Source organism: Cucumis sativus, chromosome 3 (assembly GCF_000004075.3).
Source record: "Cucumis sativus cultivar 9930 chromosome 3, Cucumber_9930_V3, whole genome shotgun sequence".
Lineage (NCBI taxonomy): Eukaryota > Viridiplantae > Streptophyta > Magnoliopsida > Cucurbitales > Cucurbitaceae > Cucumis > Cucumis sativus.
In genome coordinates, this window is record NC_026657.2 from 8,651,363 (window position 1) to 8,664,580 (window position 13,218).

General features: G+C 35.4%; 2 protein-coding genes and 1 non-coding gene across 4 annotated transcripts; 1 reads left to right on the forward strand and 2 right to left on the reverse strand.

The window, feature by feature from the left end:
* Positions 1-853: 853 nt before the first annotated feature.
* Positions 854-944, reverse strand: TRNAY-GUA. Its single transcript is given in 2 exon segments — positions 854-889; positions 908-944. It is a non-coding gene; the product is annotated as a tRNA-Tyr (tRNA).
* Positions 945-1,838: 894 nt separating this feature from the next.
* Positions 1,839-6,761, forward strand: LOC101213004 (O-fucosyltransferase 1). The gene is made up of 10 exons (XM_004133945.3): positions 1,839-2,100; positions 2,201-2,366; positions 2,889-2,967; positions 3,087-3,157; positions 3,685-3,773; positions 4,470-4,593; positions 4,682-4,965; positions 5,169-5,298; positions 5,411-6,138; positions 6,328-6,761. Exons 1-9 carry the CDS (start codon positions 2,093-2,095, stop codon positions 6,029-6,031), a joined length of 1,572 nt encoding a protein of 523 aa, XP_004133993.1. The 5' UTR covers positions 1,839-2,092; the 3' UTR covers positions 6,032-6,138; positions 6,328-6,761.
* Positions 6,762-7,473: 712 nt separating this feature from the next.
* On the reverse strand, positions 7,474-12,781 carry LOC101204267 (ubiquitin carboxyl-terminal hydrolase 2). Of its 2 annotated transcripts, none has more exons than XM_004134328.3 (3): positions 12,512-12,778; positions 9,481-12,191; positions 7,474-8,119 (listed from the first exon to the last, which is right to left on the reverse strand). In XM_004134328.3, the coding sequence occupies exons 2-3, from the start codon at positions 12,183-12,185 to the stop codon at positions 7,882-7,884; spliced, it is 2,943 nt and encodes a 980-aa protein (XP_004134376.1). In that variant the 5' UTR covers positions 12,186-12,191; positions 12,512-12,778; the 3' UTR covers positions 7,474-7,881. The 2 variants fall into 2 exon arrangements, with proteins under 2 accessions (XP_004134376.1, XP_031737619.1); XM_031881759.1 differs by lacking the exon at positions 7,474-8,119 and adding an exon at positions 8,126-8,442 and having other exon boundaries at positions 12,512-12,781.
* Positions 12,782-13,218: the final 437 nt, after the last annotated feature.

Here is a 13,218-nt window from a genome sequence, read left to right on the forward strand (position 1 = left end):
GTCTACGACTCACATAGTTTGAAAGTGGACGTAAGTTTTTCATCTAATTGACATGTTTGAACAATCCAAACAACAACTAATGTTACTATTTTTGTTTAATACATGTGGTACCACTTCGTAAAAGTAAGAAAATAAAAGGAAAGTTTGCAAAAACAACAAAAAAATAGAAGAAAAAAATGATAATAGAGCCTACGTTATTTACATTTTCAAAATTGCAAAATATATATATATATATATATATATATATAAAGTTTCGTCATATTTGTCAAATTTGCAATATAAAAAAAAACATGTTACAATATAAAAAAAAGAAATAAGTACTATTAACGGTTTTTTTCTTTTCTAAATGACCACCTATTCGTTGCAAATAAAAAGTAAGAAAATGGAAAAGAAACAGAGAGTAAGAAAATGAAAAAAAAAAAGAGTAAGAAAATGAGAAAAAATAGTAAGAAAATGGAAAAAAAAATAAGAAAATGAAAAAAAAAGCAAGAAAATGAAAAGAAAAAAAGTAAGAAAATGAAAAGAAAAAAAAGTAAGGAAATGAAAAGAAAAAAAAGTAAGGAAATGAAAAGAAAAAAAGTAAGGAAATTAAAAAAAAGAAGTAAGAAAATTAAAAAAAAAGTAAGAAAATTAAAAAAAAATAGTAAGAAAATTAAAAAAAAAATAGTAAGAAAATTAAAAAAAAATAGTAAGAAAATGAAAAAAAAATAGTAAGAAAAATGAAAAAAAAGAAAAATGAAAAAAAGAAAAATGAAAAAAAAGAAAAATGAAAAAAAAGAAAAATGAAAAAAAAGAAAAATGAAAAAAAAGAAAAATGAAAAAAAAAATAGTAAGAAAAATGAAAAAGAAAAAGTCCGACCTGCCGGATTCGAACCAGCGACCTAAGGATAACTGAGATGTTGCCTCACTACAGTCCTCCGCTCTACCAACTGAGCTAAGGTCGGTTTGCGATGTAAGTTTGAAATTAAAAATAAATCTATAAATTAATTAGCTCATTAAGTTTGACTAATTTGTGTGATTGTAAAAGTGAAAGAATAATTGTTACCGATAGAAAATAATGGAAAGTAGAAAAGTCGGAGCCTCAGATGAAAACATCTTTTAAACGTTTTCAAAAGTTTAAGAATAATATTGGTAAAATAAGTTTAGTATCAAAGATTTGCTATTCTATCACGTCTATTAAAATTGAATAGTATTGCAACATTTTCATAAAAGTTTAAAATAATTTTTAAATAAATTAGGTTGATCTAACGGTAAAAAGATAACCAAGTCATAGTAACTTGATTGTTTTAAGAGAATAGCAGACAAATCAAAATATTTACAAATATAGTTAAATATTAGTAATAGATGCTGATATAGACATATGTCTATTCGTGTCTATCAAATAGGCTATGAAAAGCTGGTGTATTTATAAATATTTTCAATTACATTTGGAAATAAGATATTTTTAAATAATGTAAAAAATATAGTATAAGAGAAACTATGGTAAAAAATGGGATAGTGAAGATAGTCGTGGACTCGACCCACTATAACAAAGGTCAATGTTGCCATGTGTCTTTTCACCGTATATAAATATATCTGTTCCGTAAATAATAATAATGTAAAATGTATTTTTTGGTAACTTATTATTTTGCCAAGCTTAAAATTCGGGTAAGTATACCGTATCTATTTTATTTGTGATAACAAAACCTTTATAATCTACCTTTCTTAAATTGAAAAATGACGGATTAAAAAGTAATTTACGCTTATTTACTAGTCATATTTTTTAAATTTACGTCGTGGAAAAAGAGGAGTAAGGAGTTTTTTTTACTGCAATTTCCCTAATTTATATTTAAAGTACGATGGTTGTATAAATTCTTGTTGTGTTTCTAACTAAATATTATCTTCATCGCTTCGCCCGTGCTCAACACGCCCAGTTCTCCCGCGAATCTGCGCATGCCGGCATATAGAAATTCAAGAAATCGATTCAATTTCTTCCACCATCTTGTAGATCATCAGTGTATGAATTGCTAACTGTTTGGTTGTGCACGAATTGACGATCGAAATCGAAGCAGAATCTCCAACTCTGTGCAGTGCACACACTCATCCCTCAACCATGAGAAGGTTATTATTGGATCTTGGGTTTCTCATACATTTTTCTTATTCAGGTTGTGATGTTTCCTCGTTGTCTTAGAACTTGAAATTTCCACTTCCTTCGCTGCAGATCCGGGCACCATTTACATCGGTCTCACGTGAAGCAAGGTGCCGGAGGATTGAAGAGCATGATGGGGAGGTTATCAATCGCTGTGGTTGTACTCTTGATCTGCACAATTTCATTGTTCGTTTCATCGACGAGCAAAGGTGGCTTTGGATCCGTCTCTCGATCGGAGGTTAGTTGAGGCCAAGGTTGTTGCGTGTGATTATTTGCTGTTTATGTCCTCTGTCGCGGGAGTGTTGAAGTAGAACTATAGAGTGGCAGTATCATAGTTAATTCCATGAAATTGATTGTGTTCATTCCTGTTTCACTTACGGAATATAGGGAAAATGTATGTCACCCCATTATTTTATTACTGGAATTTCGGGACAATCTCAATTTGTTTTCCTGAAACAATTTCAAAATCTGCGTTTAGCTGTTCTCCATTGAAATATAGGAGAAATGTATGTCACCCCACATTGTAGTTTTAAAATGAAGTGTAAGACCTTATATTAAAAAAAACAAAACAAAAAGGGTCTGATGCCTTTTTAATTGAGAACTGGGTAATTTGGTTTAGGATGGCGGAAAGAAAGCCATCTCGCACGAGCTAGTTTCTGAAAACATGGAGGGAGGTGGTAGGTAAAGCTATTGGTAAGGCAGCGATCAATATTTCAACATGATGGAAACTTGAAATTTCATTCTGTTTTTGTGTGGCCAGATCAAGGCTGAAGAACTTTGGAGCCGTGCTGATTCTCGTGGTTGGAGACCTTCCTCAGCTCCGCGATCAGATTGGCCACGTAATTCTTTGTTGCCTTTAAAGATCACCGTCTCTTGCATGCTTTTCCCTTTCGTTCATAAATTATGGATTTATTGTATTAAATAAGATAGATTTTAAAACTTATTCACACTATGACAGCTCCACCGAGTGAGAGCAACGGTTACCTGAAGGTTCGCTGCAATGGTGGTCTGAATCAACAACGCAGTGCTGTTAGTATTTCTTACATATCTCGAACTCTAGTTTTTTTTCATGCACTCTCAGCATTTTTTGTTTTGAGCAAGATGGAAGTTCAAATTTGATGGTATGTTTATAGACTCGCCAATGATGGATCATTTTAAATTATTTATTATCATTACAGTGACTCCCCTTGGGGTTTTCTGACTTAGTCATTGGTGATTGATGTCACTTGTTTCTCATTATTAACAATAGAAATCTCTGTCATGGGTTCAATTCATGATGGCTACCTACCTAGGATTTAATATCCTATGGGTTTCCTTGACATGCAAATGTTATAGGGTTAAATGGGTTGTCCCAAGAGATTAATCGAGGTGCACACTAGCTGACATGGACACTCACAAATATAAAAAAATATAGAAGTCTCTTTTTTAGCTCTCTTCATCTTTTTTTGTTTTGTTTTTTTTTCCTTTTTTCTTGGGGGGGTCTTTTTTTAATTTCTCTCGTTTCTCTACATCACAGCTCGTTTCTCAACATAAAAATATTATTTTGGATGTTTTAGATCTGTAATGCTGTTCTTGCTGCTCGGATTATGAATGCAACACTGGTTCTACCAGAGTTAGATGCAAACTCCTTTTGGCATGAGAAGAGGTATTTCAAATTTTACTTTTGTGTAAAAAAAAAGAAATCCGTTTTCCATCTATTCTAGTCACCATGCATTTGGATGTCATGTTGTACTTGCCTACTTCTTTTATTTGGTCCGTTGAGGCCATGAAACCATGAAGTGACAGGAGCTTTTTCTTTTTTCTTCTAGCATTTATTTTGAAACATGGTTATATGTGCTAAAGTGATATACATACATATATATATGTATATGGCTCTTTTCATTCAATTGAAGTATAGAAAATGATAGTAAGTTAAAGGTTTTGAAGTCAAGTTAAGCCCCCTCTTCCTGGAATTTTCTGAAGGATTCTTTTGACGTGGCTTTAACTTCCAGCTTTTGAGGTTGCAGATTATCTATGTCCCGATATGGCTTCAGTTTTTTCTCAGTTCCTTGAAATGTTGAGTGCACATTTTCACAAGCTAGGCATCTTAAGCCTGAGAAATACTTACTAGGCAAATTAGAAGAATGGTTTGGATTTAATCAGCCTCCTCTGTAAATAGAAGCATTCTCAGCCATTCTTACTAACTAAAACTTCGATTGGCATGATGCAGAACTTCTATGATTGCTTCTAAAAAACTTATGTCTCATGTACTACAACTTCAACTATATCTGGTTTAATCCTTTCACAGTATATTTTATCATCCATAACACATTCCTGGTAACTATAGATTTTATTTGTGCAGTGGTTTTCATGGTATCTATGATGTTGAAAATTTTATAAGGACCCTGAGATATGATGTACGAATCGTGGAAAGCATTCCAGATATACGCAAGAATGGGAAAACTAAGAAGATAAAACCTTTTCAGGTAAATAAGTCAAATGTTGGAATTCTAAAAGAAATTTTCTTTTTGTTGGAAATTTTGTAATTGTGTTCATGTTTTTTAATGGATTCAGCTCCGACCCCCTAGAGATGCTCCAATCAGTTGGTATACTTCAGCTGCTCTTGAGAAGATGAGGGAGCATGGTGCTATATATCTCACTCCATTCTCACATCGTTTAGCAGAAGAAATTGACAATCCTGAGTACCAAAGATTGAGATGCAGGGTTAACTATCACGCTCTGAGATTTAAGCCACATATTTTAAGAATTAGTCAATCAATAGTTGATAAGCTCCGCAATCAAGGCCATTTCATGTCTATTCACCTTCGTTTTGAGATGGATATGCTGGCCTTTGCAGGGTAAGAATTTTCTTCGATTTAAGCAATGTCCAGGTGGCTGCCTTACAGTTACATTAACTGTAGTCTTCTTTCTTTTCTTTCTGACACTACTACTTCTTCCTAAAGAAAGTTACAAGAGAGGCTTAGGCATTGCCGCTTGACCGTTTACTTTTTTTCTCAAGAAGTAATGTTATGGCATATCTACATTCTTTCATGGTTTGCAGGTGTTTTGATATTTTTACTCCTGAAGAGCAAAAGATTTTGAAGAAATACCGAGAGGAAAATTTTGCAAAGAAGAGACTGGTTTATAGTGAAAGAAGGGCAATTGGAAAATGTCCCCTAACCCCGGAGGAGGTGACGATTGCATACACACTTGACTATAACTTTGCTTATAACCAGTTTAATAGGATATGCAAGTAAAAGTGGTAAAAAATCACTGATGGTGCAATGCTTCTTTGTTCTGTAGGTTGGTCTCATTTTACGTTCCATGGGTTTTGACAATTCTACCAGAATATATCTGGCGGCTGGTGATCTCTTTGGTGGTGAACGATTCATGAAGCCATTTCGTGCTTTGTTTCCCCGTCTTGAGAACCATAGCTCTGTTGAATCTTCAGAGGAACTTGTTGAAAATGTGAGAGGAGTGACAGGTTCTGCAGTTGACTACATGGTTTGTCTCCTTTCTGACATCTTCATGCCAACCTATGATGGACCAAGCAACTTTGCCAACAATTTGCTGGGGCACCGTCTTTATTATGGCTTCCGAACTACAATCAGACCAGACAGGAAAGCTCTTGCACCAATATTCATTGACAGAGAGAACGGAAGAACAACAGGCTTTGAAGAAGCTATTAGGAGAGTAATGCTTGGCACGCACTTTGGCGGGCCACATGATCGCATTTCACCAGAGTCATTCTATACAAATTCTTGGCCTGAATGTTTCTGCCAAATGTCACCGAAAAACCCTGCTGATAAATGTCCACCAGATAACGTGTTGGAGATTTTGAACGGCCAATTGGTGGAAAGTCAAACTGAGAATGATTTGGATGTCTCAACCCAATCAAATTCAACTACCTCAGTACGAAGATGAGAAACATATACCAAGATTTTATTAAGCTCATTACAACTTCACTCAGCACAACACAGTAACCAATTCCAGTTGAATAGGTTTCATTTACCAACGGCACTTGCCTCCAGGTAAATTTTATGGGTAAAAAAATGGCAAACATAAACCACAGTTTTTTTCATAGTAGCATTCTTGTCATAGAGAGTCATTTGGTATTGCCCTTTCCTTTTACATGATAGAGGAGCCTTATTTCCATGACATTGATTTTTGTCCTGTTGAATCCCGAAGGTCATTTTTTTTCTTTTTTTTGCTATTTTCAGGTCTGTCTGGTTATTGTAGCATTGCAACACGATGACAGGAGGAAAGTCATGCTGACGCGAGATAATAGCTGATTCATCTAGGGTGTGTATAATGTACTTTCTTCATATGTTAACTTTTCTCTCGAGTGTCCTATATTGTAACGTAGCAATAGCATATTTTTGCCCACTGGTTCACACAGCCTATGCACGTAAAAACTTTTACGAAGTTCCTTCTTGAGTCTTGACCAATCTATGTTGTTTTTTTATCCCTTTATTTAAATACCTAACTGACATGGAGGCTTCAAAATGTGTTAATTCATAGCTCTATAGATAAAATGACAGTCAAGATGGTTGAATTAAGACGACTGAATTTTATTAGTAACAGTTGAAGTGTACTAACTTTTCCAAATATCGTTCTCTCTTAATCCCAAATGACTTGTTTTGCTCTTGTTTAATCCCTTTCTTCATAGTACTTCATTTTTTGCTTTATAGTTTTTATTTATATATATATGTAAAAAAAGAAGACTTTTTGATACGTCTAATTGTTGAATTTATCTCATATAGCAATGAGTAATTGCAAAGAAGAAAAACTTGGGTACGGTTTCGTAAAAACGCAGCATTAATTTATTTATGAAATCTGAGCTAAATTTATCTTTCTAGTATAACTAGTCAAACATAAATTATTTTAGAATCACAAATGTTTAACAGTTGCAAGTGTGCTTCTGTTATTCTTTGACATAGTCAAACTTGAAAAGCCTTGTTCGAACACTTCATTTCTTGCCCGTTATTGTAAAAAAAAAAAGAAAAAAAAAAAAAGAAACAATAAAAAAGAAACAATATATTGAGGGAGAGAGTTTGAACTTTTGAAGGGTTATTTTTACTTCAGCAAGTGAAAGGGAAAACCTTGTCGCATTAAACACTTATTTCCATTCGCCCTATATTAATATCCGAAGTCAAGTCAGTTTTTAGTCGTTTCGAACAATTAGAAGACGAAATTATTCAATAAGACTGATACCACATAGAAATCTGTAACTTCAGACCATTAAAATTTATAGATGATTATGAAGACGAGAGGGCTTTTTTCACTGCATTTCGAGAAAGTATTTATTGAAGTAAAAGCTATTTTAGTGTATTTACTTGTTATCATAGCAAAAGCAAAACGCCATCAAAACACAACTCAAAATTTTTGATTCGTTAATACCAATCTGTGAAGACAAATGTTCTCACTCTTCAGAAAGTCACCGGGGAAGAAAAATAGATGGAAAAAGAAATAATTTGAGCAATCATTTATCTCATAGAACAAAATCCGGGGTGGAAAAGGATAGGGTCTCAAGCCCCTCACACCCCCTATTGGCAATGGCAATAACACAAATTCTGTGATAATCATATTTCAAAACCTAGATCTAATAGATCAAAAGAATGGATTTTTCTTTTTACTGGGGGGAAAAATTCTTTTGTAAGAGGTGTTGTACACTCACCAACCTATTTCTCTCTCTCTCTCTCTCTCTCTCTCTCTCTCTTCTCTCTTTCTGTTGGAGGTTATGAAGAAGTAAGCACGTATTAGCCAAAGATTTGTCATGTTATCTCATAAAATAGGATGTATGCCTCGCATCCAAGAACCCGATCCAGGGTAACCTCATCTACGACAGCATCACTAGCATAATACCAAACAGAAGCATCTTCCTCAGCTTCCCCACTGCTCCTCTTCCTGTTGCCCCCTCTCACATATGCAACATAATGACCTCCTCTCATAGATCCAGAGTGCTCCACGACCCCGACCAACCGATAACTACACTTGTCCCTATCAGCACACCTGTGAACATAGATAAGCATGGTGTTAACTTTACATTTTAAGTACATTTATTCTAATTCAGTCACTAGTCATCAAATTCTCATCCAGCGTTCGTATTAGTTTAACCCTCCAGGTCACTACTAGATATCATTCAAGTATGTATCTGCTTCAAACCAAATGTAGCCAAGAAGGAACAAGTTGCAACTGATGAAGAATTTAGAAAACCAGCAGGGAATATTTCCTTTTCAATGTAAGACAGAGAACTCTTAAGCTTGACTGCAGCGTGGAAGAACTCCACTGGTCATGTACATCAGCGATTGGCCCACATCCTTGGCTCAGGGGCACTGTGGAAATGCACTTAGGTGAAATTCTGAGCACTGGTATAAGTAGTGTATGTAATTCCACATGACATTCGTTTTGTTACCCACGGTTCTTCATGTTGTAGCACGAATGGTGTGTGTGAACGTGATTCCATGAGCTATAACATATTGGGCGAATTAAATTTTACATTGGAAAATTTTTCTTCTTGTTTACACAATCAGTATCATCATTTTCTTGGATCAGGTTGTTTTTTTTTTTTTTGTTGAATAAGAAACGATTTCATTGATGGTCTGAAAGGATCTAAAAAAAGCTTCACCAATTGCTAAGGAGAGCACAAAACCTATAATAATGGAAACGTGGAGGTTAAATGGACGTGCTACTATCAGAATCAGAGAGATTAGATGCAGTAGAATGATGATGACCAGAGTAGAGATTTCATTAGCAATCATAAAACAATGGCAGTGGTATCACCTGCCACGACCACCCCGCTAAATTCAAGATCTTGATTAGAGAGCTTAGAGGTTCCATACGGTGGTGCCCATATCATTGAAGCGCAGCTTCTGATATGATAAGAAGAGTTGGACAAGGAGGAGCCTACGGTGTATAACTGAAGGTTGATGCAAACAAAGAAAAGTTGAATTTCCATATATTCAACAATGGTTACAAAAATCTTACGTCGTGTTTTGTTTACTATCACTATCAGTATTCCCCCATGGTAGCCTCCCAAAGTAAACTTGGAAGTTTGATGCAACTTCTGAGTATCTTCAACAGAGAAGCAACATGGGTAAACAGGGCACTTGGGTCTTTATCGATAAACAATTTAAAGTATAATGACAGATTTAGGTCCTTTGAAATGGATTTGGGAAGAGGCAGTAGTTGACTGACTTCAACTTTCCTTTCTTTACTCCTCACCCCATTGGACTTTTTATATTTCTTTTATTTATATTAAAAAGTGGATTTTTTTCACCTAGGGAAACGGATGAAAGCAATTGTTTTGTAGAACTAAATAGGAAAAAAAAAAATGTAAAATGCACCAGGTGTTAAAAGGATAAAGACAATACCTTGTATCCAGGTATGGTTTGAGATCAATTGTTTCCTTGAATCTGACATGGCCATTCAATTTACTATAACGACCCCGAGCATCAGGACTGAACCTCTTCATATGAATTGTCAAGATAGGAGGGGCTTTGTGTATGAGAAACCTCTTTGTTGCATCTCTCTTCACATTCACAATTGTTGAATCAGAATCCATCTCACCATCTTCACTTTTTTCTGATTGGTTACCGACAGCTAGATGTGAACTCAAGTGCTCAATATTAGTTTTTGCAGGTTCATCGTTGGGAAGAGAACAACTGGATTTATCATCTGAATTCTCTTGATTGCGGGTGTTATTACAACCCGAAGAACGTGATAGGCCAGGATTCATATCTTTGTCAACCTTCGCTTCATCCTCATCCAAAACGGGGGGATCTGTCTTGCTTTTCTGGCAATTGACAGGTTTTGAGCAATCTTGACTGGAACAATCTACATTTTTTTTCAAATTAGAGCTTTCACCACTACTATAACTTATAGAACCATTTGTTAAATTCATATTTCTTTTATTTTTTACTTCAACTGAAGAGTCCTCGTTGCAACTAGATATATCACCCCCTACTGCAGTTTGGCATCCATTTGCTACAGCTTTGCAAGCAACCTTTGATTGCTTCTTCATTTCCAACCTCTGTTGTTGTAGTCTTTTTGAGCATTTCTCACAGTTATATCCATTTTCGTTGGACAGAAGTTCCGGCTTTGTGAAAAAAGTGAGACAACTCTCCACAGAGACGGGAGCATCAGTATTATCAACTTCCTCAGGATCAGACTCACTATTAAAACTACTTTCTGCAACTTCATTTGAAGTGGAGGGTCTCCCAATGGGCCCTATAGGAATTTCAGGCTCATCAAACATATCACCAAGACCAAATCCATCAAAATCTTCTTGAGCACAGCCCAAAATTGATGAGGAAGCCTGATCATCTTCTTTTGCTACTTCAGCAGTGGAACTCTCTTCCTTGTAAGGAAGCAGCAAAACTTCAGAGGCTTGCACCTGTAAAGGAGCTTCATCATTCCACGAATTTACTGAAGAAAAATCTGGTCGTTGATTGGGCTCACTGTGAAGGGATGAAACTGGCATACTCAACCCAGAAACGCTTTGTTGTGAATTGTCACTAATAAATACTTCAATATTATTTTCAGAATCCTGAGTAGTGGAAATATCACAATTGTCAGCATTCAGTTCTGGTTCAAGAAAATCCATCCAAGTCAAATTATCTGAAGCACATTCTCCTCCATTCTCAACCGAAATTTCTTTTCCAGACTCTTTAGCATCTGAGACATTCTGAGAAGTTGAAGTCTTCTCCATAATGGTAGTTGTGCTACTGGCACTGGCCTCTGATGGAAGGGAAGACTCATTACTAGATGATGGAACTGAGGCAATTTGAATTGGTACAATATCTGAAACCTTGTTAGTTTTAGGAATTGTCTTTCCATTTCTCTTGGGTGGCACTTTTGTCTTCTTAGCTCGAGAGACTGGTTGGACCTTTTTGGCCAGAGGCTTCTTCATTGGAACGGGAAGAGAGAGATCTAGAAATGGTTCGTAAACTGTCGATGTATGGCCACATTCTTTGCAACATACGGCACTTGATATTTGCCCTCCAAACATCTCGTCAACAAAAGTAGGAGTGGGATTTCCAGATATTCTCTCTTCCTTAGAATTTGTCATCTTCCTTGAAGTCAGCTCTTCAGAAGACAATGCATCAAGTAGGACACGGAGCAATTCATGACTGTCATGTTGTTCATATCCTTTGAACTGAGGAGCTTTGGAAGAGATGCAACCAAAAACTGATCTCGGATTTATTGAACTTTTCATTCTGCTTTCCGTTCTTGCTTCTATAAAGATCTTCTTCAAAGCTATAGTTAAAGGTCCAACACATTCTTCCAATTTCACAAAATGATCTCTCAACATATCAATGGCCAAGAGATTTTGAAGGATTGAATTGAAAAAACAAGTGTTACCAAGATTAATCAATCCTTTTACAATATATTGATTTCTTCTATCCAAATCACTTAATACTGAACTTTCTGGTTTAGTTGCGGCTGTAACTTCACTACTAGTGTACCGCGTGTTCTCAACATCCACATGCGTGGATTCCATCGACCGGTCCCTAATTAATTTCACCACATTAGACAAGCTATCCTTTTGTTCACCATTCTCTTCAGTTTTCTCTACTGGAAGTAATGTATTGCAAGAGAAACACCATCGAAGCTGCGGGTTTTCAAACTGAATCACCACAGGGTGACGAGTTTGCCTGACATGTCGAACGGCATGACTCTGAGAGTTTGTAGGAAGTCCAATACCCCCACAGGCATAATGCCCACATTGCAAACAAATCCAAATTGCTTTAGCATCAGTTTTTACATCCACAGAAGTTCCCCCTTTTTTCTTCCCATGTCTAGCCTTCCCTCTACCTCCCCTTCTATCAGCTGAACTATCTTGACAATCTTCACAGCTAATAGGTTCCGCGGACCCAAGTTTAGATGATAACTCATTTAAATTAAAGCATTTATCAAGATGACCGCATTGGCTTTTCTCCTTCACAATTGAAATCTCCTCATCAGCAGTCTCCACCGTTGTGTTGCTTGGTTGGGGCACCTTCCTCGGTGAACTTGAAGATACCCGCTTCTCTTTTGGAGGAGCTCGGTTCGTCTTCTTCTTAACTTTCTTCCCCATGGTTCCCTAAAAACAAATTCTTAGATACCATTAGAAACAAAGAACCCCATAATATGTCCATTACATAATCAAATCGAACAAAATCAACTAAACCACAAAAATGAAATATTTATTTCAAAAAGTAAATAACCCCTCCTCCCCCACTCTCGAAATCGAACAATCACGAGGAACTTTAAAACCAGCCATTCCTGTAACTCATACACAATCAATAGAACCTACAAACGCATCATCTTCTTCTGGGCAATTCCGAAGATCCAGAACAATATATTTCAGCTTCTTATGAATAATCAATCGTAGAGTTCAAAACAAGAGACGAAATCCTGTACCTGGTATTGGAGATGAAGAGAACCAAGACTACTGATGGAAATTTAAAGCGAACGGAGCAATCACATGAGAGATTAAGATTGAAAAAATCAAGAATGAATGAAGGTTTAAGATCTCAAGAGATATTTAGAGCTGCTACTAAAAAGCTCTTATCAATCTGGAAGATGAAGAAGGAGAAGAAGAAGAAGAAGAAGAAGAAGAAGAAGAAGAAGAAGATGGCTCTAAAGCGTTAAGATTAGTGAGGGCTTTTGAAGAGAGATAGATTCAGAAAAGGCAATAAAATTGGGTGACAAAATATTTTAAAATAATTTCGCCAATTGATTGTTATAAGCGAAAATACCAATTTATTTACTCTTAACTTTTTATCAATCAAAATCTTTTAATCAAATATCATTATTAGTTTCAGCCCTCAAATTTTGTTGTAGATTTTTCCAAATAGAATCTAAATTTAAATTTAGAGTTTAAATAGTTGTAATTATTATATAAATTGATTTTTTAGCATAAAGTTGTTGTATGAGATTTGAATTTGTTAGTGCAAATCAAAAAATATTTACTTATTCTTTTGAGAACTAAATTAAAGACCTTGTTTAATACCTATTTTTGTTATGCTTAATTTTTTTTAATTTAGTTACAATTATAAGAATTCCACCTTATTCCATGGTTCCTAATAAAATTATTTTTCCTAATTTCATGATCCTTTCTTTCAATT

Coding starts and splice junctions, on each gene's coding strand:
- LOC101213004 (XM_004133945.3), top strand. Junction 3,158..3,684: donor TGAATCAACAACGCAGTGCT/GTTAGTATTTCT, acceptor TGGATGTTTTAG/ATCTGTAATGCTGTTCTTGC. Junction 3,774..4,469: donor TCCTTTTGGCATGAGAAGAG/GTATTTCAAATT, acceptor TTATTTGTGCAG/TGGTTTTCATGGTATCTATG.
- LOC101204267 (XM_004134328.3), bottom strand. CDS start 12,185: ATGGGGAAGAAAGTTAAGAAGAAGACGAACCGAGCTCCTCCAAAAGAG. Junction 8,120..9,480: donor AAACCATACCTGGATACAAG/GTATTGTCTTTA, acceptor CTATGTTCACAG/GTGTGCTGATAGGGACAAGT.